At 41.0% G+C, this 27,022-nt stretch overlaps 2 protein-coding genes across 4 annotated transcripts in view; one reads left to right on the plus strand and one right to left on the minus strand.

Moving 5' to 3' along the window:
- Nucleotides 1-12,526, minus strand: part of LOC135547642 (transmembrane protein 163a-like) — a 106,739-nt gene extending 94,213 nt beyond the window's left edge. The window contains exon 1 of one of the 2 annotated variants that reach the window (XM_064976822.1): nt 12,177-12,526. In XM_064976822.1, coding sequence (XP_064832894.1) covers nt 12,177-12,360 — 184 coding nt within the window. In that variant the 5' untranslated portion in view covers nt 12,361-12,526. Of the gene's footprint in view, nt 1-12,173 lie in introns of both variants that reach the window. The other variant, XM_064976821.1, reaches the window with a different exon arrangement.
- Nucleotides 12,527-14,973: 2,447 nt separating this feature from the next.
- Nucleotides 14,974-26,672, plus strand: acmsd (aminocarboxymuconate semialdehyde decarboxylase). 2 transcript variants are annotated; one of them, XM_064976823.1, is made up of 10 exons: nt 14,975-15,129; nt 17,204-17,248; nt 22,490-22,586; nt 22,736-22,785; nt 24,880-25,116; nt 25,374-25,467; nt 25,578-25,673; nt 25,795-25,967; nt 26,140-26,238; nt 26,355-26,672. In XM_064976823.1, exons 1-10 carry the CDS (start codon nt 15,040-15,042, stop codon nt 26,415-26,417), a joined length of 1,044 nt encoding a protein of 347 aa, XP_064832895.1. In that variant the 5' UTR covers nt 14,975-15,039; the 3' UTR covers nt 26,418-26,672. The 2 variants fall into 2 exon arrangements, with proteins under 2 accessions (XP_064832896.1, XP_064832895.1); XM_064976824.1 differs by lacking the exons at nt 22,490-22,586; nt 22,736-22,785 and having other exon boundaries at nt 14,974-15,129.
- The last annotated feature ends 350 nt before the right edge of the window (nt 26,673-27,022 follow it).

Raw genomic sequence — 27,022 nt, forward strand, 5'->3', positions numbered from 1 at the left:
CCCCCCCCTGCCCACTCCATGCCCCCCACTCCCGCAAGGAGGGCCTCAACATGAAAGTTACACATATGCCCAGGCCGTGAGCAGGCAAACAGGCCCAACCCCCACTCTTACACTAGCCCAAGCCAATGGCATGTACCAGATGCTCAGCAGGCTCTGCTCACACTTACTGGTCTGAGGCCAAACCACAAGACTAACAATATTGGACACTTTAGAGACCCCAAGCCTTCACTATCTCATCCTGGAATATCCAAGGCCTGAGGACAATGTCATCCTAGAAGAAACAAGGTATAGAGGAGATGGACCCACTGATTGCCCTCTAGGTTACAGAGAACTGGTTGTCCCATCCACCAAACTATCAGGTGTGAAACAGGGAAGGGACTCAGGGGGTATGTTAATTTGGTATAGAGCAGACCTAACTCACTCCATTAAATTAATCAAAACAGGTACATTTTACATTTGGCTAGAAATTCAAAAGGAAATGATCTCAACAGAGAAAAATGTCCTCCTGTGTGCTACCTATATCCCGCCACTAGAATCCCCAAACTTTAATGTAGACAGCTTCTCCATCCTGGAGGGGGAAGTCAATAATTTCCAGGCCCAGGGACATGCACTAGTTAGTCTGTGATGACCTACATGCCAGAACTGAACAAGAACCTGACACCCTCAGCACACAGGGAGACAAACACCTGCCTGCAGGTGACATCATTCCCTCCCCCATATGCCCCCTTAGGCACAACTATGACAACATAACCAACAAAAATGGGTCACAACTCCTGCAGCTCTGTCGCACGCTGGGTATGTACATAGTCAATCGTAGGCTTTGAGGGGACTCCTATGGTAGGTACACTTACAGCTCATCTCTTAGCAGTAGTACTGTGAACTACTTTATCATTGACCTCAACCCAGAGTCTCTCAGAGTGTTCACAGTCAGCCCACTGACACCTCTATCAGACCACAGCAAAATCACAGCCTACTTGAACAGAGCAATACTCAATCATGAGGCATCAAAGCCAAAGGAACTGAATAATATTAAGAAATGCTATAGATGGAAGGAAAGTAGTGTGGAAACCTACCAAAAAACAATTAGTCAACAACAAATTCAATCCGTTTTAGACAACTTCCTGGACAAAACGTTCCACTGTAATAATGAAGGCATAAACTTGGCATAGAAAACCTAAACAGTATCTAAAATCTAAACCATTCAAACAGAAAACCAAAGAAAATTAACAACAATGACAAATGGTTTGATGAAGACTGCAAAAATCGAAATAAAAAGAAATTGAGAAACCTGTCCAACCAATAACATAGAGACGCATAAAACCTGAGTCTACACCTTCACTATGGTGAATCACTAAAACAATACAGAAATACACTACAGAAAAAGAACAGCAGAATTCAGCTCAATGTAATGGAAGAATTCATAGACTCTAACCACTTCTGGGAAAATTAGAAAAATCTAAACAAACAACAATACAGAGAGTTATCTATTCAAAACGGAGATGAATGGGTAAACCACTTCTCCAATCTTTTTGACCCGAAAACAAAGAACAAACAGCAAAAACGTATACATGATCAAATGCAAATCTCAGAATCAACTATTAAAGACAACCAGAACCCACTGGATTCTCCAATTACATTGAATGAACTACAGGACAAAATACAAACCCTCCAACCCAAAAAGGCCTGTGGTGTTGATGGTATCCTCAACAAAATGATAAAATATACAAACCACAAATTACAATTGGCTATACTTAAACTCTTTCACATCATCATTGGCTCTGACATCTTCCCCAATATTTGGAACCATGGGCTGATCACCCAAATCCACAATAGAGGACACAAAGTTGACCACAATAACTACTGTGGGATATGCATCAATATGGTATGCTTGGCATTCTCCTCACTCGTTCAACGCTGATGGTTTGGAAAACGAGACGGAGGCAAAGTGGTGTCTCTCTGAGATGGAATGAGAAGTAAATATGATTAACATATAGAGCAAGTGCACTAAATAGGGGATAGGGTGCATCAGCTGCACTCAGCTGCAATATGCAATATGCAAAGTTCTAATTGGTAAGACTTACAACGAGTGGATCTGGCAGTATGGTGTCTTCAAATATTGTCTTCACTCAACAGCAAACTTGGGGAAACCCTGTGTATTATCATTAACAGCAGACTCGTACTTCTCCTCAGTAAAAACAATGAAATGAGCAAACGTCAAACTGTCTTTTTACCAAATTACCGTATGACAGACCATGTATTCACAGTGCACACACTAATTCATAAACAAACAAACCAAAACAAAGGCAATGTCTTCTCATGCTTTGTTGTTTTCAAAAAAGCTTTTGACTCAATTTGGCATGAGGGTCTCCAAATTGATTGAAAGTGGTGTTGAGGGGAAAAACGTTATATGACGTTATAAAATCCATGCACACAAACAACAAGTGTGAGGTTTAAAATTGGCAAAAAACACACACATTTCTTTCCACAGGGCCGTGGGGTGAGACAGGGATGCAGCTGAAGCCCCACCCTCTTCAACATATATATCAAAGAATTGTCGAGGGCACTAGAACAGTCTGCAGCACCCGGCCTCACCCTAATAGAAACTGAAGTAAAATGTCTACAGTTTGCTGATGATCTGGTGCTTCTGTCACCAACCAAGTAGGGCCTACAGCAGCACCTAGATCTTCTGCACAGATTCTGTCAGACCTGGGTCCTGACAGACCTGGGCCCTGACAGATCTGGGCCCCGACAGACCTGGGTCCTGACAGTAAACTTCAGAAAGACAAAAAAAAATAGTCTTCCAAAAAAGGTCCAGTTGCCAGGACCACAAATACAAATTCCATCTGTCCACCGTTGCCCTGAGCGCACAAAAAACGATACATACCTCAGCCTAAACATCAGCACCAAAGGCAACTTCCACAACACTGTGAACGAGGTGAGAGATTTGGCACACCAATTAGGATATGGCAAAAAATACTTGAATCAGTTACAGAACCCATTGACCTTCATGGTTGTGAGGTCTGGGGTCCTCTCACCAACCAAAAATTCACAAAATGGGATAAACACCAAATTGCGACTCTGCATTCAGAATTCTGCAAAAAATATCATATGTGTACAATGTAAAACACCAAATAATGCATGCAGAGCGGAATTAGGCCGATACCCGCTGATTATCAAAATCCAGAAAAGAGCTGTTAAAAACCACCTTAAAGGAAGCGATTCCCAAACCTTCCATAGCAAAGACATCACCTACAGAGAGATGAATCTGGAGACGAGTCCCCTAAGCAAGCTGGTCCTAGGGCTCTGTTCCATTCCAAAACACAAACAGAACCCACAGAGTCCCAGGACAGCAACACAATTAGACCCAACCAAATCATGAGAAAACAAAAAGACATTTACTTGACACATTGGAAAGAATTAACAAAAAAAACTGAGCAAACTGGAATGCAATTTGGCCCTAAACAGAGAGTAAACAGTGGCAGAATACCTGACCACTGTGACTGACCCAAACATAAGGAATGCTTTGACTATGTACAGCCTCAGTGAGCATAGCCTTGCTATTGAGAAAGGCCACCGTAGGCTGACCTGGCTCTCGAGAGAAGACAGGCTATGTACACATGGCCCACAAAATGAGGTGGAAAATAGAGCTGCACTTCCTATCCTCCTGCCAAATGTGTGACCATGTTAGAGACACATATTTCCCTCAGATTACACAGATCCACAAAGAAATTGAAAACAAACCCAATTTTGATAAACTCCCATATCTACTGAGTGAAATTCCACAGTGTGCCATCAGAGCAGCACAATTTGTGACCTGTTGCCACAAGAAAAGGGCAACCAGTGAAGAACAAACATCATTGTAAATACAACCCATATTTATGTTCACTGTACTTGAACTATTTGCACATAAAATGAAATTTGTAATGTCTTTATTCTTTTGGAACTTTTGTGAGTGTAATATTTACTATTAATTTCTATTGTTTATTTCACTTTTATTTATTATCTACTTCACTTGCTTTGGGAATGTTAACATATGCCAATAAAGCCCTGAAATGGAATTGGGGGAAAAAAATGGAGAGAGCGAGAGAGCAAGAGAGAGAGGGGGTAAGAGAGAGAGAGGGGTGGAGAGAGAGAGAGAGGGAGAGGGGGGTGAGAGAGACAGAGAGAGAGACTTACAGCACAGAGACCCTCAATGTCTTGTTGCTTTTTGTGCTATGTTTCTCTGTCTGCATGCTATATCTTGCTTGTCCTGTGTTGCTGTGCGTGTACTCACTGCTCATTGATTGTCTGTTTTGTAATTGTTTTTAAAAACCTGCCCAGGGACTGCGGTTGAAAATTAGCCGGTTGGCTAAAACCAGCACTTTTACTGAAACGTTGATTAATGTACACTGTCCCTGTAAAAATACAAAAAAATAAACTCAAACTCAATACTAGATGTTGTGATTATGAATCCGGCAGTGCTCCTCTCTTCATTGCCATGTGGGTTTGTGTGAATAAGCACTAAGCCTCTTAGCTCTTTATACACACTGACCGACAGGAGATCGTAACTACAGACATCATAATGGAAGAAAACTACATTGAACCCCAAGAGGAAGAGGGTGAAATTCCCTAGGTGGACAATCGTAGTGAAATATTTACCAGCTCATATCTCATTCCCTTTACTCATTGATTTGAGTTCAGTGGAAGACAGGAATGTTATGAGGAACACACAGATCTGACAACTTGTTGACCTCTGACCTGAAATCAGCTTGTAAAGCTGTGTCTCAGCAGCATTAGTTCTTCTAAACGGAAATCAAAGGGAATCACATGTTCAAGTGTCCTCAGGGGTGAGTCTCAAGCCAAGTCAGTCAGGGGTGAAAGTCAAATTCAAAATCCCCCTCACCCTCCATGGTCTTTAGGTCAGCTTTAAGAAGAGTAGGCTAGTTGGTGGTCGAGAGTCACATGGCCCAGCTCCATACAGTTCTTATAGGATAGAGTTAATAACAGCTCTCTCTCTCTTTCTCTTTGTGTGTGTGTGTGTGTGTGTGTGTGTGTGTGTGTGTGTGTGTGTGTGTGTGTGTGTGTGTGTGTGTGTGTGTGTGTGTGTGTGTGTGTGTGTGTGTGTGTGTGTGTGTGTGTGTGTGTGTGTGTGTGTGTGTGGAGGGAGGTTGTTGGGCACATGCTTCCACTGCTGATCCTAGATGTGGATCATGTGAGTTGAACGAAGTTGCATTCTTCCCTGATGTGCTCTTACTCACTTCCTCTACACACACACACACACACACACACACACACACACACACACACACACACACACACACACACACACACACACACACACACACACACACACACACAGAACATAGATACTGACCCTACATTTGATGATAAACTGCATACATTGGTTGACTCATACTTTCTTTTTCTCAGAATTATGGAGCGTAAAGATCACAGTATGTAGACTCGCTACAAAGTAGAACCATATAGTGTTCTTCGGTTTGTCCCCATAGGGCAGAGGTCAGCAACAGGGGACTCGCGGGTCACAACTTTCTTTGGCCCGCCCAATGTTTTTATATAAGAAATCTGTCCCCAAGTATTCCCACAATTTTTTTAAAATAAAAACATGTACATTAGCGATTGTGTCTCAATGTAATCAAGGTATATGAAATTATTGTTATTTTCATATACATTCTCTTTTTGGGCTTAGTTGTGGTCAATTTGCAGTGTACAAATTATTCTCATTATTTTCCGGTCCCCCACCATTTTGCTACGACAAAAATCGGTCCACGGCTGAATATAGTTGCCTACCCCTGCCAAAAGGGAACCCTTTTTGGTGCTGGGTAGAACCCTTTGCAGATGGTTCCATCTAGAACCCTCTATGAAGGGTTATTCATTGAGCTGTCTGTAAATGGTTTTAACCAGAGCCCTCTATAAAGGGTTCAACCAAGAAGCCTTTGATCCTCTAAAGGTTCTACCTAGAGCTGGAAGGTCGGAAACTCCAGGTTTACAGGCCACATCAGGCCTGCAAGTCACATTATGCTGGCTTGCAAAGTGATGTGTAATTCCTATTGGAATCAAGCCAGAGTGAGGATATCCAACAACTGGAACTTTTAATCACCTGCAACCTCCATTCAGATGAAATGCCAGGGTAGGGATATATTGATTATTGAGACAACCTACATGATGTAAACTGGATTGATTGATCTCATGCTACACAAAGATAAATAACTAGGTATTGTAACGTCTGCTTCCAGCTCACACTCTCAAACACATAGATCCCCTGAACGCAGCTCACTCTCCAGATCTCAATCACCTGAATTCTGATCACCTGTTCACACACCTGCATGTCATTATCTCACACTATTTTAGTTCAAATCTTTGCACCCCATCATTGTGAGGTATTGTTTGATTTGTGACACACATCTATTCGGAGCACTGTTTTTCCGTAATTTAATCTTCCAGTGTACGATCGTTTTTGCCTGCCTCACTAACTACGCCATTTGCCTATTCCCTGTCTGTACTTAAGCTTATCTGATTTCCTGTTATCAACCTACGGTACTAGCTTTTTCCCTGCCTGTACTGTTGCCTTTTGGACCCCCTGTGTATGACCTCTTGCCTGCCCCTGGACCCAGATACCTGCCTCCTCCTGTGGTCCTTGAACAATAAACACCTGCTGTGCCCTGCGCTTGAAACCAGCTCTCTGTCTCCCATCGTGTTCATTACAGATACCATACAATACACTGCTGGTTCACTCAGACTGCAATCTAATATTCTATTCTCTGCTCAATAAAATCACAGAAAATTCTAATTTGAAAGAAAGAAATAATGGCAAAGATACAATGCATTCGGAAAGTATTCAGACCCCTTGACTCTTACAGCCTTATTCTAAAATGGATTAAATAAATTCAAATCCTCATCAATCTACACATACCTTATCATACAATACCCCATAATGACGAAGTAAAACGTTTACAAATGTATAAAAAACAAAAATACCTTATTCACATAAGTATTCAGACCCTTTGCTTTGAGACTCAAAATTAGTCTCAAGTGCATCCTGCTTCCATTGATCATCCTTGAGATGTTTCTACAACTTGATTGGAGTCCACCTGTGGTAAATTCAATTGATTGGACATGACTTGGAAAGGCACACACCTGTCTAAATAAGGTGTCAGAGCAAACACCAAGCCATGAGGTCGAAGGAATTGTCTGTAAAGCTCCGAGACAGGATTGTGTCGAGGCACAGATCTGGGGACCAAAACAATTCTGCAGCATTGAAGGTCCCCAAAAACACAGTGGCCTCCATCCTTCTTAAATGGAAGACGTTTGGAAACACCAACACTCTTGCTAGAGCTGGTCACGCGGCCAAACTGAGCAATCGGGGGAGAAAAGCCTTGGTCAGCGAGGTGACCATGAAGCTTATGGTCACTCTGACAGAACCACAGAGTTCATCTGTGGAGATGGGAGAACCTTCCAGAAGGCTGACAGATCTTGAGAGGATCTGCAGAGAAGAATAAAAGAAACTTCCCAAATACAGGTATGCCAAGCTTGTAGCGTCATACCCAAGACGACTCAAGGCTGTAATCGCTGCCAAAGGTGCTTCAACAAAATATTGAGTAAAGGGTCTGAATACTTATGTAAATGTGATATTTTCCTTATTTTTTAAATACATTTGCAAACATTTCTGAAAACCTGTTTTTGCTTTGTCATTATGGGGTATTGTGTGTAGATTGATGGGGGGGAAACAAATAATCCATTTTAGAAAAAGGTTGTAACGTAACAACATGTGGAAAAATTCAAGGGTTCTGATTACATTCCGAATACACTGAATATACTATGTCAGTACTCTATACGTAAAAATCATTAAGGTAATATGAGATACATGCACAAATATTCCCATATGGGTACAGTTTAAAACATTCTCACACATATTTGTAAATTGACCAGATTATTCTAAGTTTAAACAGTGAGGTAAACACTCGTGGTCAGGCACTATTTAAAAGAGAGAAGAAAAATACTATCAAAAATCTTATTCAGATTCAGACGGGTTGTATGTAAAAACCCTTCTTTCCTTCCACAGGATCATCATCAAAGAACCCTTTCTTCAAAAAAAGGTTCTTAGGATGAAAAAGGTTTTAGTTTGAACTCCTTGCCTTCCAAAGAACCCTCGTTTTAAGAGTGTGTTTAATTCATCCCATAGAAATACATGAATTGTCAATCCATGCTGGTTTTGTGGATTAACTAGATTCCCTCACTACATGTTCATAATCTTCAACATACTCAAATTGGAAGTAATTCCAATTTTTGCCCTCTAATGAATATGTGATTAGATTCCCATGGCACTCTAGGCTATGACTGTAATCTCTCTAATAGAATGTTAATACATTTTCTGAAAAAAAAACCATAGAACCCTCCCTTTTAAAAGGGAAGGTTGGCATTTTTCATCATGAATCTTGTTCTGGAGGCAGCTCTGCAGTGGTCACTAGCTAGCACAGCCACAAAGTCATCAAATCTTACCCACACTGCTAACCCTAATGCCTAAACCTAACCTTAAATTAGACAACAACAACAAAAACATGCATTTTTACAATATAGCCCATTTTGACTTTGCAGCTGCCCTATCTAAATAAAGACTTGCCTAGTTAAGTAAAGGTTAAATAAAAATCTAAATCTAAGGGGACATCGCTCAGTGCTGCCACAAGGACAAGAATAAAGACAAACGTGACCCTTTTTAAAAGGTGGTTCCAACATAATCTCAACTCACTCTGACATTCCACTCCTCCGCACCGTCTCCTATATTGCCAGCTGTCAATTAAAAACACATCAATTATTCAAAGCACTGAATTGATTGGTTGGGGTGATTCCAGGTAACACATGATATTACAGATGGGGGGGGACGACGACTCGGAAACCTCATGTTAAAGCTATGAGAAGCAGAGAGGCACAGTTGTAGACACAGGCACGGAGATGTTACATCCAATGTGTACTGTATATCTGTAGTGAACAACATGTACAGCTCTAACAATCTGTGCCATAAAGCTACAGTCTCCTCTCTAGCCCTACTTCTGAAACGATGCATTCAGCCTCAACAGGCATATTCAAACGACTGCAGTTCTGAAAGGCAGCAAGGCTACAGTCTTGTATGTAAATGGGGGTGAGATGGAGGCAGCATATGTGGAGGTAGTGGTGGTGGGGGTATGGGGCTCTACTGTTTTAATGCAAACCGTTCAAAAACATTTCCTCCTTGATGTCCCTCTCTCTCTCTCATGTCTTTCCAGTCGGTATGTTTCAGACTCATCCCTATGGGCAACGAGCATCATTAAGGCTCTCTAACACATTGACTGGGCCTCATTAGAGAGCTTCAGCACCTACACTCTTAGAAAAAAAAGCTTCCAAGAGAGTTATTTGGCTGTCCTCCATTTGGGTTCCATTTAAAACCTCTGTGGAAAGGGTTCTACATGGAACCCAAAAGGGTTCTACATGGAACCCAAAAGGGTTCTACCTGGAACCCAAAAGGGTTCTACCTGGAACCAAAAAGGCTTATTCAAAAGGTTATCCTATGGGAACCACCGAAGAACCATTTTAGGTTATAGACATCGCCTTTTTTTATGAGTGTACAATCCTAGTTACCTAGTTACCTAGTCTCTTTAGTTACCATCTCATTACATCTGCTCTGGTCACCCTATGACAGAGGCCTCAGTTGGGTATAGCTGGGCTAAACCATAGCTCAAGACCAAAAATGTAAGCTACATATAGGAAGACTAAAATCATTCAAATGCCGATTAAAATGCAACGATGTCGCTCTCGCTGCTGGTGATTCTCTGATCCACCTCTACGCAGACGACACCATTCTGTATTCCTCTGGCCCTTCTTTGGACACTGTGTTAACTAACCGCCAGATGAGCTTCAATGCCATACAACTCTCCTTACGTGGCCTCCAACTGCTCTTAAATGCAAGTTAAACTAAAAGCATGCTCTTCAACCGTTCGCTGCCCACACCTGCCCGCCCATCCAGCATCACTACTCTGGACGGTTATGATTTAGAATACGTGGACAACTACAAATACCTAGGTGTCTGATTAGACTGTATACTCTCCTTCCAGACTCACATTAAACATCTCCAATCCAAAATTAAATCTAGAATTGGCTTCCTATATCGCAACAAAGCATCCTTCACTCATGCTGCCAAACATACCCTCGTAAAACTGACCATCCTACAGCTCCTCGACTTCGGCGATGTCATTTACAAAATAGCCTCCAACACTCTACTCAACAAAGTGGACGCAGTCTATAACAGTGCCATTCGTTTTGTCACCAATGCCCCATATACCACCTACCACTGCGACTTGTATGCTCTCGTTGGCTGGCCCTCGCTTCATACTCGTCGCCAAACCCACTGGCTCCAGGTAATCTACAAGTCTCTGCTATCTCAGCTCACTGGTCACCATAGCAGCACCCACCAATAGCACGCGCTCCAACAGGTATATCTCACTGGTCACCCCCAAAGCCAATTCTTCCTTTGGCCGCCTCTCCTTCCAGTTTTCTGCTGCCAATGACTGGAACGAACTGCAAAAATCTCTGAAGCTGGAGACTATTACCTCCCTCACTAGCTTTAAGCACCAGCTGTCAGAGCAGCTCACAGATCACTGCACCTGTACATAGCTCATCTGTAAATAGCCCATCCAATCTACCTCATCCCCATACAGTATTTATTTATTTATCTTGCTCCTTTGCACCCCAGTATCTCTACTTGCACATTCATCTTCTGCACACCCTACCATTCCAGTGTTTAATTGCTATATTGTAATTACTTCGCCATCATGGCCTATTTATTGCCTTACCTCTCGTATCCTACCTCATTTGCACATTCTGTATATAGATTTTTCTACTGTATTATTGTTATGACTGGGGTCTTGGTCATATCCATGTTGGGATGTTATGACTGGGGTCTTGGTCATATCCATGTTGGGATGTTATGACTGGGGTCTTGGTCATATCCATGTTGGGATGTTATGACTGGGGTCTTGGTCATATCCATGTTGGGATGTTATGACTGGGGTCTTGGTCATATCCATGTTGGGATGTTATGACTTGGGTCTTGGTCATATCCATGTTGGGATGTTATGACTGGGGTCTTGGTCATATCCATGTTAGGATGTTATGATGTCATATCCAGGATGTTATGACTTGGGTCTTGGTCATATCCATGTTGGGATGTTATGACTGGGGTCTTGGTCATATCCATGTTGGGATGTTATGACTGGGGTCTTGGTCATATCCATGTTGGGATGTTATGATAGGGGTCTTGGTCATATCCATGTTGGGATGTTATGACTGGGGTCTTGGTCATATCCATGTTGGGATGTTATGACTGGGGTCTTGGTCATATCCATGTTGGGATGTTATGACTGGGGTCTTGGTCATATCCATGTTGGGATGTTATACTGTTATACTGTATAACATAGGTTATGTATAGACCTTATGTCAGACCTTAGTAAAGGTAAATCTGTCTCCGTCCATTTCCATTTAGCATGACATAGGTTATGTATAGACCTTATGTCAGACCTTAGTAAAGGTAAATCTGTCTCCCTCCATTTCCATTTAGCATGACCTGTGTGTGTGTGTGTGTGTGTGTGTGTGTGTGTGTGTGTGTGTGTGTGTGTGTGTGCGTGTGTGTGTGTGTGTGTGTGTGTGTGTGTGTGTGTGTGTGTGTGTGTGTGTGTGTGTGTGTGTGTGACTGTGAGACAGACAAAACTTCTGAATATTGAGGGCATTTTCATAACCACTGCATCTTATCTCTCTCTAGAAAAATATTTCACACATTGAATTCAGGCTCAAAATGTACATTAATTTTTGTATTGTTTGATAACCTCTACAAATTCACATATGTTTTTGGTGATCATCCGGAAGAAATAACCTAGATAATGTCAGACACAACATCCTGACAATAAGAGTGCTCTATGGAGACAGCGATGCTTGCCTATTATTTATCTCCAATTGCTTTGCCAAATTGACATGTCTCTGATGTTAAGCAGGTAAGTTATTATAGCAACACATTAATAATTTATCAAATTAATAATTGATCAAAACCACTTTCCAGATGCTATAAATAAACTCCAGACGCGTCCATCAATCACGTCAAGGTGAGGATTTACTTATACAACAATAAAGTTTGTAATCCCTGAATTACTTACTACCTTGACCATCAACGCTGTCGGTGATTCTCATCTCTTGGTCCCGGTCCATATTAAAAGGATCGTCTTGACTCGGTATTTTGGATAGATTCGCATTAGACGCGCACCCGCCGTTCCGTACGGCCGAAGGGTCCACGATTGTGGGATCCGGGACAGGGAAAGAATCTTGTGTCATTGGGTCAGTCATGGTTGTTTACTTATAAGTCAAAAGTCCTCGGGAAAAAAAATAACTCACACCGGAGTTACAAATGCAGCCATCCAGGGCGCGAATGACGCCGGTGTTGACAGGATGAAGTGCAGACAGCGAAGACTAGATGAGAGATAAACGCAATCTCACAGCATCAGCAGCAACAGACCCCTTACGGCCACACCCCTCTCTCTCCGCTCTCTCTGACGACGAGATTTCGCACGATAGAGGGAACTGCAGTAAGAAGATTTATAAATCAAGGTTAATTTGCTCAGATTCATAAATGGGTTCATTTGTTTGAGTCTTGTAATATAGATCTGATTATTATCGACATGCAGTTGCTATAAAGACACAAGGCTGCCATTTGATGATCAATTGTCGACTTTTGACGCGCCAACTTTTCTACCCCTCCCCCGAAATCCTTCCATCACACGCAACCATGCGCAGAATGCAAGAACATAGCTCGAAAACACCCAACTGTCAATCAATTCCTGGATTTCGATACCATAAACAATTTATTTAATTTCTTTCTGTAAAACAACGGTATGATATGTTATGTTTGATATGGTTACATAAGACCGAAGGTTACTTATGCCAAGGTCAGGGAGTATGGGTCTGCATAGCATATAACATGAATGTCTAGCAACCCAAAGGTTACATTTTTTAATCACACCATGGACAACTTTAGCATCTTAACTAATCATCTACTTTGCAACTATTTAGTACTTTATAGCTACTTCGCAACTACTTGTGTGGCTCAGTCGGTAGAGCATGACGCTTGCAACGCATGTTCGATTCCCGCTGGGGCCACCCATATGTAAAAAAATAGTGGCCCCAGCCGACTTGTAAGTCGCTTTGGACAAAAGCGTCTGCTAAATGGGATATATTATTAATTATATTACTTAGCATGTTAGCTAAAACCCCTCCCCTAATCATAAACCCTAACCCAAAGACCTAACCTTAACCATAACATAACCCGAGCTAGCTAATGTTAGCCACCTAGCTAACGTGACCCAAAACTAATTGGAATTCCTACAGTATCATAAATATAGCATATTCATAACATGATGTATGAACTGCATTTCATAACATATACGCATTGTCATTTGTAACATATATGAAATGGACGATGAATGAATACATACCATACATACCATACATACAATACATACCATACATACCATACATACAATACATACTATACATACCATACATACAATACATACCATACATACCATACATATCATACATACAATACATACCATATATACAATACATACCATACATACCATACATACAATACATACCATACATACAATACATACAATACATACCATACATACCATACATACAATACATACAATACATACCATACATACCATACATACAATACATACCATACATACCATACATACCATACATACAATACATACCATACATACCATACATACCATACATACCATACATACCATACATACCATACATACAATACATACCATACATACCATACATACAATACATACCATACATACCGTACATACCATACAAAATACCATACATACCATACAAAATACCATACATACCATACAAAATACCATACAAAACGTAACATGTCATACTAAATGGAAATGGAGGGAGGCAGATTTACCTTAAGTTACGTGGAGCCATGAGTCCATGTTGCAGCCGTTTATCTGTTCCTAAGAGTAATAGGTCTAACTTCAATAAGGAATGGAATGGGATTTGTTCACTCATTTATTCAATGAGTCCACAGGTTGGTGCAAAATGCACAGGGCAGAACACATGATATCTCTAATGCAGCCATGTTGTTTAACAACACTGTTGTAAACATGACTGTATAATAAACTAGCATACTCTCTTTCTGGTTCAACCAATCAACACAAAAATAAGTTTTGTGTTTGCAACTTATAGGCTATCCAATAGCCTAAGTCATTTGACCATTTTCTATACTACTGCATGTGTCTGTAGTACATTGGATCGAAAATGAGGCTCATGGTATAACCTGCTGATTCAGCATGTTCTTGTAATGCAGGACCTCATGTAGATAGCCTATAGCACAGCAGATGCTGCATTTGGGAGAGGGGGGGGGTCATCAAAACCCTTTGTGTCCCCGGTGCACAGATGAACTATTAGTCAATAAGTCTGCTACACAAATATTTATGACCCACTGATAATAAAACCTGATTGAAGGAGAACCTGCATGAAGAGGAAAGTGAACATGCATTCGTCTCTTCTCGATGTATTGGATATTTTTGTTCAGCCCCAGTTATTTTTTTGGGTGCTGTGTGTAAAAAACCCTGTCCATCCATAAATGAGATGTGCCCTGTCTGTGAGTCTAGAAGCGGTCTGGCCCGAGAACTATTTGCCCAAATCCCAGATGGGCTGGTCTGACTTGTTGTTTTTTTCCCTCAAAATCAACAATATCTGGCTAATAATGGAGGTCTCAGGGAAAAAATGATCCAGTGTGTTAGAAATGCCGATTTCCTGTCCCAGTCCGCCCGTGTCTCTGGCACGGTGTCTGTGAGAAGAGACTATGCCCTGTCAGTCATTCACCTGCTTTTCACTGGGGTGTTAGGGGGCAGGGCAGTAGGGCGGAGAATAACCTTGCTCAATGATCATGATAGACACCGTTTACTACCTGTCTCACATCAGGCGAATTGTATGAAAAACACTTGTCGTAGTAGATTAATCAGGATGAAGATTGATATTCATAATCACATTTTACCCAAGGAATGGCCCAATCTGAAAGAGGTAGGCTATGTGATACCATACTACTTTACAAGATGCATTGACAACTTTAAAAATAATAATAAATGAATAGAAAGGATGTAATCTATCAGGCGACTTCTTGTGCCTGGTACGTGGTGCATTATTAATAGTCCACCTGACGTTTGATTTACATAATGCCATTATGCACAGTCGCGCACATTGCCGAATGGGCTCACTGCTTGGCACTGCACAGGCTGTAGTGGATCTAGAAGTTATATCTTGTCTCAATCAATACATCTGGTTATCTAATTGTGTTTTTTTTGTGTTTTTTTTTACTGAGTCCTCACATCTGGCAAAAAAACGTATCGTTAGTTTTAGAGCAAAATCATGAAGGCCTATGACACCCACCACACATTGCTAAACAATAAACAATAAACAGAATCAATTTATTTTAGCATAATAAACTCAAATGACTTAAGTAACATGTTATAACTGTGTTTGTCAGAATGCCAAAGTCCTTGATGAAGACTGTAAATTTGAAACTAACAAGAATATCATCGAGAACTCTGAAGAAATGGTTTTATATTTTCTATGCAGCCAGTAAGGAAATCCTGTGAGAAGTTTTACCACCCCTCTGCACTGACTTGTTAAACATTAATCAATGCTTGGCAGTGACCCAGTCCTTTAAAGGCTGTCTTTTTGTCAATAGGCCTGACCTTAGCTAATGATTGTTCATGTGTGTGTCCCAAGTTCCCAACATTCACTATGTCCAAATCAAAAGTAGTGCCCTATATAGGGAGCCACTTGGAACAAACACCATGTTTTATCCTGGGAACAAATGTTTATTTGTGGGGGTGAGAAAGCCACAGAGAGCAACAGGAGTCGGTCAGGACAGAGGCCCGGCCACCCTGATAGTCAACATGACGCCAATTGCATCATATTGGAGCATTGGACTAGTAACCGAAAGGTTGCAAGATTGAATCTCCGAGGTGACAAAGTAAAAATCTGTCGTTCTGCACCTGAACAAAGCACTTAACCCACTGTTCCTAGGCCATCATTGAAAATAAGAATTTGTTATTAATTAACTGACTTGCCTAGTTAAATAAAGGTTAAAAAAAAATAAAAAAAAAATAAAATAAAATATTGACCCATGCCACTCCTAGTTTATTATACAGGCATGTTTACAACAGTGTTGTTAAACAACATGGCTGCATTAGAGATATCATGTATTCTGCCCTGTGCATTTTGCACCAACCTGTGGACTCATTGAATAAATGAGTGAACAAATCCCATTCCATTCCATATTGAAGTTAGACCTATTATTCTTAGGAACAGATAAACGGCTGCAACCTGTTCAAGACCCATGCCACTCCTACATAAAACAACAGCAACATGTTTGTCATGTAGCATACACTCTTATCCAGAGCAATTAGGTTTAAGTGCCTTGCTCAAGGCAGATTTTTCACCTAGTCGGCTCAGGGATTTGAACCAGCATCCTGTCAGTTACTGGCCCAACACTAGCTAGGCTACCTGATCCCACAAGCATTCTAACACTGTTGAGATGGATGGAGGAAATGTAACTGTATTCAAACATAGAGGAATTGCATTGGGGTTCGTGGCAAGTTCAAGGACATGTAACCCACTTAGCATTCATAAGGGGAAGCTATCTTCAGTCTAAATTGAGGAGGATGTTGATCCTATGGGATGGATATTATTACACATTTTGGGCTGTTTCAGGGTTCATCCGTATGCATATCACTGGACTGAAATGGGATGGTGTCGATTGCGTCCCGATTCCTCCCTTTCTGTCTCTGTTCCCATTTGTTGTGAAAGTGGTTCATAGGTAATTTACTCCAATCAAAATGGCTTATGACATTGGCTGGTCTGTTTTTGATCCCTGCAGGCCTACTTTGCGTACAAGCAGAACCCCAAAGTGCATAATGACAAGCAATGAAAGTTATAGCTTTCGATACACGGGAGCCATGAGATATGACTTTGTGAATGTTTTAAAATAACATCAGGAAATTCAAAATGTCCTATGCTTAGCAAAACACTTAATTATTCATTATCATGATGGCATAAACCCACTCTAATGACAGTTTTATTTGTTCTTTAGAGATATGGATATGATGGATTTATCCAGCTTCACCATCACTGCAAGGTGAGTCTCAAGTTAGGTTGCTCAACAGTACAGTACAATATATATATATCTTTTTTTAAATTTCACCTTTATTTAACCAGGTAGGCCAGTTGAGAACAACTTCTCATTTACAGCTGCAACCTGGCCAAGATAAAGCAAAGCAGTGCGACACAAACAACAACACAGAGTTACACATGGAATTAACAAACATACATTCAATAACACAATAGAAAAAAAGGGGAAAAAAACATTTAATGTTAAAGAATATGTTTTCGTTTACCTTTCCATATACTGATCAAATGTGCACATTCTACAGCATAACGGAAATTAAAGTTTTACTTGATGCATCATTAATTACAGACTTTAGCAACAGATTTCACGTTATACAGCATACTGCCTAATTAGTCCGTGTATCAAGCATACAGCCTAATTAGTCCGTGTATCAAGCATACAGCCTAATTAGTCCGTGTATCAAGCATACAGCCTAATTAGTCCGTGTATCAAGCATACAGCCTAATTTGTCCGTGTATCAAGCATACAGCCTATTTAGTCCGTGTATCAAGCATACAGCCTATTTAGTCCGTGTATCAAGCATACAGCCTAATTTGTCCGTGTATCAAGCATACAGCCTAATTTGTCCGTGTATCAAGCATACAGCCCAATTAGTCCATGTATCAGCAAGCTTTCAAAGTTGAATGGAGCTGTAGTGTACTTGCCATTTGTATATGTGGTGTACATTGTTCTCACTGAATTGAAATGTGATCTAACTCCTTGTTATGAGAGCTTGCCTGCCCATGATCCATGAGATGTGATAATGCCACATACAGCAGTTACCTGCAATGCTACTACACAGGCAGGGCTGGTCCTGGCCATTCAAAAACATTGGCTCCCCTACCAGAATAGTACCAGTAAGAAACCTTATGTTGAAAAGACTTCTAAAATACGTACTTTTCCAGATGTTGAAATTAGGTTTAATTTCAATCAGAATTAAAAGTGAAAAGATGTATTTTCCAGATGTCGAAATCAGATACATTTTCAGTTCTGAATGAAAGTTGAAAATATGTATTTTTCAGACGTTGAAATCAGGTTCATTTTTAGTTCTGAAAGAAAATTAAATAGCTGTAATTTATAGACGTCTATGTTTGGGACAAAACAAGGCTGGTCCAGACCGGACAAAATCTGAACCAAACAAAGACGTCTATGATATGTTCAGATTTGGGTCGGATCGTACCAAAAACCAACGTCCGTGGACATGGAAATCAAGGCCGTCCGGACAGGACCAACAAATGATGTCCAGAATGCGTCAGCCCGTGCTTATTGAGGTATAGCCTACAGTGTCGCCTGAAATTGAATTTTAAGAATGCCCATATATGTGGTAGGCCTACCATTTGCAAAACACACAAAAAAGAATGCCGGTCCAAAGACGTCGGCCCGTGCTTACTGGTGTGTGGCCTACCATGTTAGCCCTCAATGGAATTTTATGAATGCCCATCCATGTGGTAGGCCCTCCGTTTGTAAAAAAAAAAAATACTTTTGCATTGGCTTTATTATGGATCAAGGCTGGTCCAGACCGGATAGAGAAGATGGCGCAGGAGGTGACGGCTGCCGTTTTACAGGCTCCCAACCAATTGTGGTATTGTGTGTGTTTTTTCACGTCATTTGTAACTTATGTTTCTGCCACCATCTCTTATGACCAAAAAGAGCTTCTGGATATCAGGACAGTGATTATTCACCTCGTACTGGACAAAGATTTTTTCTTTAACGAGTCGGACGCGAAGGATTTACTTCAGACACCGATGAGGCTCAAATCCCTGTCATTCGCATGAAGAAGAGACAAACATATCTGGGACTTAGGTCGGGGTGCCTTGTAAGGATCTGACGGCAAGTGAGTAATCTGCCTTTACTATCAGTCCTATTAGCCAACGTACAATCATTGGATAATAAAATGAATCAGATCCAATCAAGACTATCCTACAAACTGGACATTAAAAATGGTAATATCTTATGTTTCACAGAGTCGTGGCTGAACGACTACATGGATAATGTACTGCTCTCTGGGTTTTTGGTCCAAGATAAATCAGCTGTCCCCAGTAAGACAAGGGGTGGCAGTCTGTGTCTATTTATAAATAACAGCTGTTGCACGAAATCTAATATTAAGGAAATCTCAAGGTTTTGCTCACCTGAGGTAGAGTATCTCATGATAAGCTGTAGACCACACAATTTACCAAAATAATTTTAATCTATATTTTTCATAGCTGTCTATTTACCACCACAAACTGATGCTGGCACTAAAACGACACTCAACGAGCTGTATAAGTCCATAAACAAACAAGAAAATTCTCATCCAGAGGCGGCGATCCTAGTGGCAGGGGACTTTAATGCAGGGAAACTTCAATCTGTTCTACCTCATTTCTACCAGCATGATACATGTGCAGCCAGAGAAAAATAAACTTTAGTCCATCTTTACTCCACATACAGAGACGCATACAAAGCTCTCCCTCGCCCTCCATTTGGCAAATCATCACCAACAAACTATCATGGTCCAAACACACCAAGACAGTCGTGAAGAGGGCACAAGAACCCCTATCCCCCCTCAGGAGACGGAAAAGATTTGGCATGGGTCCTCTGATCCTCAAAAAGTTCTACAGCTGCACCATCGAGAGCTTTATGACTGGTTGCATCACTGCCTGGTATGGCAACTGCTCAGCCTCCGACCACAAGGCATTACAGAGGGTAGTGCGTACGGCCCAGAAAAATCACTGGGGCCAAGCTTCCTGCCATCCAGGGCCTCTATACCAGGCGTGTCAGAGGAAAGCCCTTAAAATTGCCAAAGTCTCCAGCCACCCTAGTCATAGACTGTTCCCTCTGCTATCGCACGGCAAGCGATACCGGAGCACCAATTCTAGGTCTAAAAGGCTTCTTAACAGCTTTTTCCGCCAAGTCATAAGACTCCTGAACAGGTCATCAAATGGCTACCCGGACTATTTGGATTGTCACCCCCACTCCACCCCCATTTTTACGCTGCTGTTACTCTCTGTTTATTATCCATGCAGTCACTTTACCTCTACCTACATGTACATATTACTTCAATTACTTCGACTGACCTGTGCCCTGCACATTGACTCTGACCCGGTACCCCCTGTATATAGCCTTGCTACTGTTATTTTGTTAATGATCCTTAGTTATTGTTATTTTTCTATTTTTCTTCTTTATTTTTATTTTTTCAATATATATATTTTTTCTTCTGTTTTTTTTGTAAAAACTTTCTTAACACTTATTTGTCTTAAAACTGCATTGTTGATTAAAGGGCTTGTCAGTAAGCATTTCACTGTAATGTCTACACCTGTTGTTTTCGTGCGCAAGTGAAAAATAAAATGTGAATTGGTTTGATTGGTCCTGATTCCACACTACGGTAATCAGTTTGGCTATTTAAGCTCTGAATATCAGCTACCCAACTTTATCAGGAGGAGTTATCCTGAGCCTATTTGCAATGTGTTTACCCAGTGAGAAATGCTAAATTATTTTATTTTTCGCTATGATCAGCTTGTAAAAAAATGTAAGGATACAAACTTGAAACCACATCATATTTTAGCTCTCGGGATGAAACTCCTGGACAGAAGTTGAGTAGCCTGATTGTCCATCCCATATTGTCCATTTTACTTTGACGTGTCCTGTTTTTAGGATATGTTGTTTGTTAACATGTCAGCACATTTTTTATTTGATCGGGCATCATTTAGGTTCGGCTATTTGGTCGGAGAAACCTGCATGATGTAAAAAGTGTCCGTCTCATTACATTGTATCTCCACATACTCTTTTCTACCATGTGCTATATCTGCTACATGATTTATGTTACATTATTTTTCTTGACGGAATGTTGGTAGGGCGCTGCAGCGATATGTCTCTCCAAGAAGACCCTGGAGAGGCACGTTGAGAATGGACAAGATAAATATTTTGCCTCACTGCCTTTGACAAAGTGGGCACTGCTTATCACAGCGTGGCATCAATGCTCCCCTAAAAAACCCATATACCACTGGTTGAGAGAAATTGTTGTTGATTTTGGCCAGAATTATGTGAGGTTTTATGTATTGTTGGAGGTGCATCATGGTCAGTTTAGCTCAGAAAATTCCACCCGTGTCAATCTGTGGCTGTAGGCGACCACCTAATCCTGCCTAATGAGCAGGCCAGCCCTCTACTCAGGCTCTCCTGGGCTCTCTACAAGATCTCATTCACACAAAGCTAGTCTAGTGTTGCCATACCTCAAAAATCACATCGTTGTCATGCCTCGAAGCCTGTTTCTCGGCGAGGCTAACACAAAGCCAACCCTCCCTCTTGGCGCCACCTGTGGGTAGTGAGTGGGTAGCACAGTAAGATTTCATACAGACACTGACACCCACTGGGTCCAGCAATACCTGTGTGTCACTATGACTGTGTTGAAGTATTTGTTATCCTAATTGGTCCAATTGACCAATCACATCAGATCTTTTCACATCAGATCTTTTTCAGAGCTAATCGGATTGATTAAATGATCAATTAGTGATCAGACTTGGGCTGCTTGTAAACACAGTTTATGTGTGTGTGTGAGTACTTGCTGTTGTGTGTGTTGACACCTGAATGTAAAGTAATAGCCAATGAGACATTTTCAACTCCCTTTCTAGTTTCCAAATGTTTCTCTTTGCTGCCATCAGGTGGCTGATTACACATACACATTTCAATTCCTCTTGAGTGATTTGCTTCTTATATGACATAAAAGTGTTCTTGTTTTTTTCTTTTCTATTGTTTATTACCCCTTTTTCTCCACAATTGGTAGTTACAGTCTTGTCTCATCGCTGCAACTCCCGTACGGAATCGAGAGAGGCAAAGGTAGAGAGCCGTGCATCCTCCGCCCACTTAACCCGGAAGCCAGCCGCACCAATGTGTCGGAGAAAACACCGTACACCTGTGGACTGTGTCAGCATGCACTGCACCCAGCCCGCCACAGGAGTCACTAGTGCACAATGAGTCAAGGACATCGATCCCGGCCAAACCTTCCCCTAACCCGGACGATGCTGAGCCAATTGTGCACCGCCCTATGGGTCGCCCGGTCGCAGCCGGCTGCAACAGAGCCTGGACTCGAACCCAGAATCTCTAGTGGCACATCATCTTGCTCATCAAACAGAAATTGTAGGCATGAAGTAATGAAGACAATGGAAGGCATAGAAACCAAAAAAATAACAAATCAAGTGTCCTTCATTCTCTGGAGTTTTGTGCCAATCCATATTTTAGGGGGAAGCAAAAATGATGAAAGACGGGAAGTTGTTCCGTGTGATCCAGGAGAACTGTTGGGATGCAGATGCAAGGATTCGGGACATGGATGCACATGGTATATACATAAATATCCAATATCATCCACATGTCAAAATCCTCTTGGCAGCATATTTTGAAGCCGGCAGAGTCATTCATGTTGCCTGTAAAGTAAGTCTGTATTGTAATGTTGTGGGTTTTGATGATGATGATGATGCTCTACTTTAGGGGTGACGGTCCAAGCCTTGTCCACAGTGCCTGTCATGTTTAACTACTGGGTAAGTCTGTCTGCAAGGGGAAAAAATAAACAGCAGATTTTTGTTAAAGGTGCTTCACATAGGATATTTCAGAAAATGTACATAATATATCTGGCGCTAATAGTTTCACACTATTATGCCACGTTCAAAACAACTGGGATCTCGGAAATGGGAACTCGGAAATCCCCGACTTCTGAACTCAGCGCGTTCAAAACAACTGGGAACTCTGGAAAAAACTAGCTTCCACTCAGAATTCCAACCTGAAGATCACTGACGTCATGATTTGACCTCCTATTTCTCAGAGTTCCAGGTTGTTTTGAATGCGGCATTACTTACCCGCCAGTGTTGTGATTGGCTGTGAAACTCGCCTATTGATTTCTCCCGCCAGAGCAGCATCTGTTGTCAAACTGTGAAATCTGTTCTGGCTTTGTGGCTGTGATATCTAGTGGAAATCACTCATTCCTTTGTTGCTACAATTCTACACTGTTTTCTCAATTTCAGTTTATGTGAGAAAACAAGCACTGAATATTGTAGGGAATCGTTGTACCAAAAAATATAGTTTTCACCGCTGTTTGAAGCTGGGGGACCAAAAAGGCTTTTTGAAGCGTTTGGTTTTGGTCCACCTGCTTCAAACAGCTGTAAAAACAATATTTTTTGTTATTGAAAGATATTTCACAAGGATTTAGATGGTACAATGATTCCCTACACTATTCAGTGCTTGTTTTCTCACCAATCTGGTCTCCGAGCATTTTGTTTTTTTATTTATTTTTATTTTATTTCACCTTTATTTAACCAGGTAGGCAAGTTGAGAACAAGTTCTCATTTACAATTGCGACCTGGCCAGGATAAAGCAAAGCAGTTCGACACATACAACGACACAGAGTTACACATGGAGTAAAACAAACATACAGTTTTATTCTGTACATGAATCCAAGACATTCCCATTGGTACGATATGTTACGTTTGGTATGGTTACATAAGACAGAGGGTTACTTAGGTTGGGGTGGATGGGTGGGCAGATAACTGGAATGTCTAGCAACCCAAAGGTTGTGAGGTCAAATATCATCATGGACAACTTTAGCATTTGACCTTATTAGCAACTTTTTCATGTTAGCTAACCTTAACCCTTCACCTAACGCTAACCTTAACTCTTTTAGCTAAGCCTTCCTCTAACGCTAAACTTAACCATTTAACTTAACTCCTAAACTTAGTCCTAACCTTAACCCTAACCCCTAGCCTAGCTAATGATGTTGGCCACCTAGCCACCTAGCTAGAATTTGGAACTTATCATAGGTTTTGCACATTTGTAACATATTGAAAGTTTTTCAAATTTGTAATATATTGTACATTTTGCAAATTCGTAACATATAACATATAAAATATCTGACACGACTTCTGTCGAAGTCGTTGCCTCTCCTTGTTCGGGCGGTGCTCGGCGTTCGACGTCACCGGTCTTCTAGCCATCATTGATCCATTTTTCATTTTCCATTGGTTTTGTCTTGTCTTCCCACACACCTGTTTTCAATCCCATTCATTACCTGTTGTGTATTTAACCCTCTGTATCCCTTCATGTCTTTGTCAGAGATTGTTTATCGTCAGTGTAGTGTTTTTGTTGTATAGGTGCGCGACGGGTCTTCGTACTCATATTTGTTTATGCTCCTTTTCCTATTTAGTGTTATGGAGCATGTTACGAGGACATTATTAAAAGACTCCATTTTACACTCCGTTTGACTCTCCTGCACCTGACTTCCCTGCCACCTATACACATATGTCTGACAATATCATACAAATTATAATTCGCAATTTATCATACGAAATAGGTGATGGACATCCACAAACTAATGTTACAGCCAATCATAAACACTGTTGGGTAAGTAATACTGTGAAGCACTATCATTCCACTATTAGTGCCAGATATATTATGGTATTTTTTTAAGTTACAATGCAATTTATTTATTTTTTACAAATCCTTACTTTTAACTCTGACATGTTTTTGTTTTTTTACATCACTTCTCCCTTTTCTAAGACTTTGATGTTTTTACTTCTCTGTAAACATAGCTGCCAATGTATTACTAAGGCTTTGGTTGTGTTGGGTTCACTTCCCTGTTGTGACAGGCCAAACCTCATGACACCCTGGACCTGTGTGGGATCCTGAATGACGACCTGGCTAAGACAGTGGCGCTCCACCCCCGACGCTTCGTGGGGCTGGGTACCCTGCCCATGCAGGCTCCTGACCTGGCTGTGCTGGAGATGAAGCGTTGTGTTAGGCAGCTGGGCTTCCCTGGTGTCCAGATCGGCTCCCACATTAACACCTGGGATCTTAACGCCCCCGAACTCTACCCAATCTATGCTGTAAGAGCCATATAAGTGAATTGCTTTATTTAAATGGGCCGCTATATTCCTAGTGATATTCCAGCTATAGTGTTACAAAGCCAGATAGAAACACTACTGAAAATCATACTCTTGCTCTTTCTAGACTAAACATAAGATAGTTTGTGGACCGGATATTAGTGGAACTAGACACATTTGATGTTCGAGTATCAATTCATCATGACTGTGTAATGATGTTGATTATGAAAATCATGAGTGATATTCCCCCTTTTCTATAGGCTGCTGAGGAACTGAGCTGTTCCTTGTTTGTACACCCATGGGACATGCAGATCGATGGGAGGATGGCCAAGTACTGGCTCCCCTGGTTAGTGGGTGAGTGATAAGGGTAAAGACAGCTCTGTTCTGATCAATCAAATGCCGTGTCACAGCCTATCTGGATGACGTTGTCACAAATGAGTACATTTTTTTTTTTTTTTGTACAGGTATGCCATCTGAGACTACCATGGCCATTTGCTCAATGATCTTCGGAGGTGTCTTTGAGAGATTTCCCAAGTTGAAGGTCTGCTTTGCTCATGGAGGTAATTTACAATATATAGAGGAACAAATAATTTACATTCATAAACAGTAAAAGTGTGAGCTAGGAGAATCCAAGAATCACCCTTGAAAGATTGACGTGTGAAGCAACGTTTTTTCCATAAGGGGGTTCTTTCCCGTTCACTATTGGTCGAATTGAACATGGGTTCCAGGTCCGACCTGACCTCTGTGCTGTGGATAACAAAGTCAACCCACGGAAATACCTGGGCTCATTCTACACTGACTCCTTAGTGCATGACCCCATCGCCCTCAAGCTACTTATTGATGTGATTGGAAAGGTATACAGTGATGAGTCTAATTTCTAAATGGCCAATGTAGTTATCTTCACTGATCTAGACAAATGATATTTCTCATTACTAAGTCATTTAAAAGGCTTGAAGGTTTGGAGTTTGTAATGGTAGAGTTTACAGCAGAGTTTATTACGGTCTCAGATCTTATTTTCTTCCATAGGATAAGGTGATGTTAGGAACAGACTATCCATTCCCACTGGGTGAGCTGCAGCCAGGAACATTAATAGAGTCCATAAAGGAGTTTGATGGTGGTTTAAAGGTAAGGTAACACACTGAATGTGCTTTCTTTCTCTTGCAAAAAGTGTCTGTGATAAAAGAATAAGAGAGGGAGCATGATGGTTTATGAATTTTCATGTGTTTGCTTTTCCTTTTCAGGACAAACTGCTTGCAGGCAATGCACTGGACTTTCTGGGGATTAAAAGAGAACAATTTCAGTGATTTACAGCATGAAGATATTGTCAAAACAAAAATGGAAAACAATGTTTGACTTTCAAATTTCTCTTGAGTATCGGCAGGTCCATAAAACAAATACAACCTATTGCGTGACCAAAATGTAAATGTTTAATAATGAAGATATTTTTTCATCTATTTAGCTAATTTATCTTGATTTTTGTTTTACAGTGTTGGAAGTCATCTGTGGTCAACACTCTTTTTGCTGTTTATGACTAAATAAAATTGAATGTTCATTTCAAACAGCTTCAAATATTCAGTCAATTAAGTTCATTTGAATTCAAACAAACAGCTGTACAAGCCAGCAGGTGAGAGAGGATTTTAACTAGATGGGATACAGCTTTTGTCAGATCAGTCTTTTCATAGCAGGTTAGGAGAATTTATGCAGCAGGTTAGGAAAATTAAAATACTAGGTTAGGAGAATTGGGCTAAGGTTAGGAAAAGGGTTAGGGTTAGCTAAAAATGTTTGAGGTTAATTTGACAAACTGTATCCCTTCTAGCCATGACCATTAGAGAGTGGTGAGAAACTGAATGAACGAATGAACCGTAGATTGCTGGGCCTCCAATCTGTACAGATTCCACAGCCACAAAGT

The sequence above is a fragment of the Oncorhynchus masou genome, chromosome 10 (genome assembly GCF_036934945.1).
Source record: "Oncorhynchus masou masou isolate Uvic2021 chromosome 10, UVic_Omas_1.1, whole genome shotgun sequence".
Lineage (NCBI taxonomy): Eukaryota > Metazoa > Chordata > Actinopteri > Salmoniformes > Salmonidae > Oncorhynchus > Oncorhynchus masou.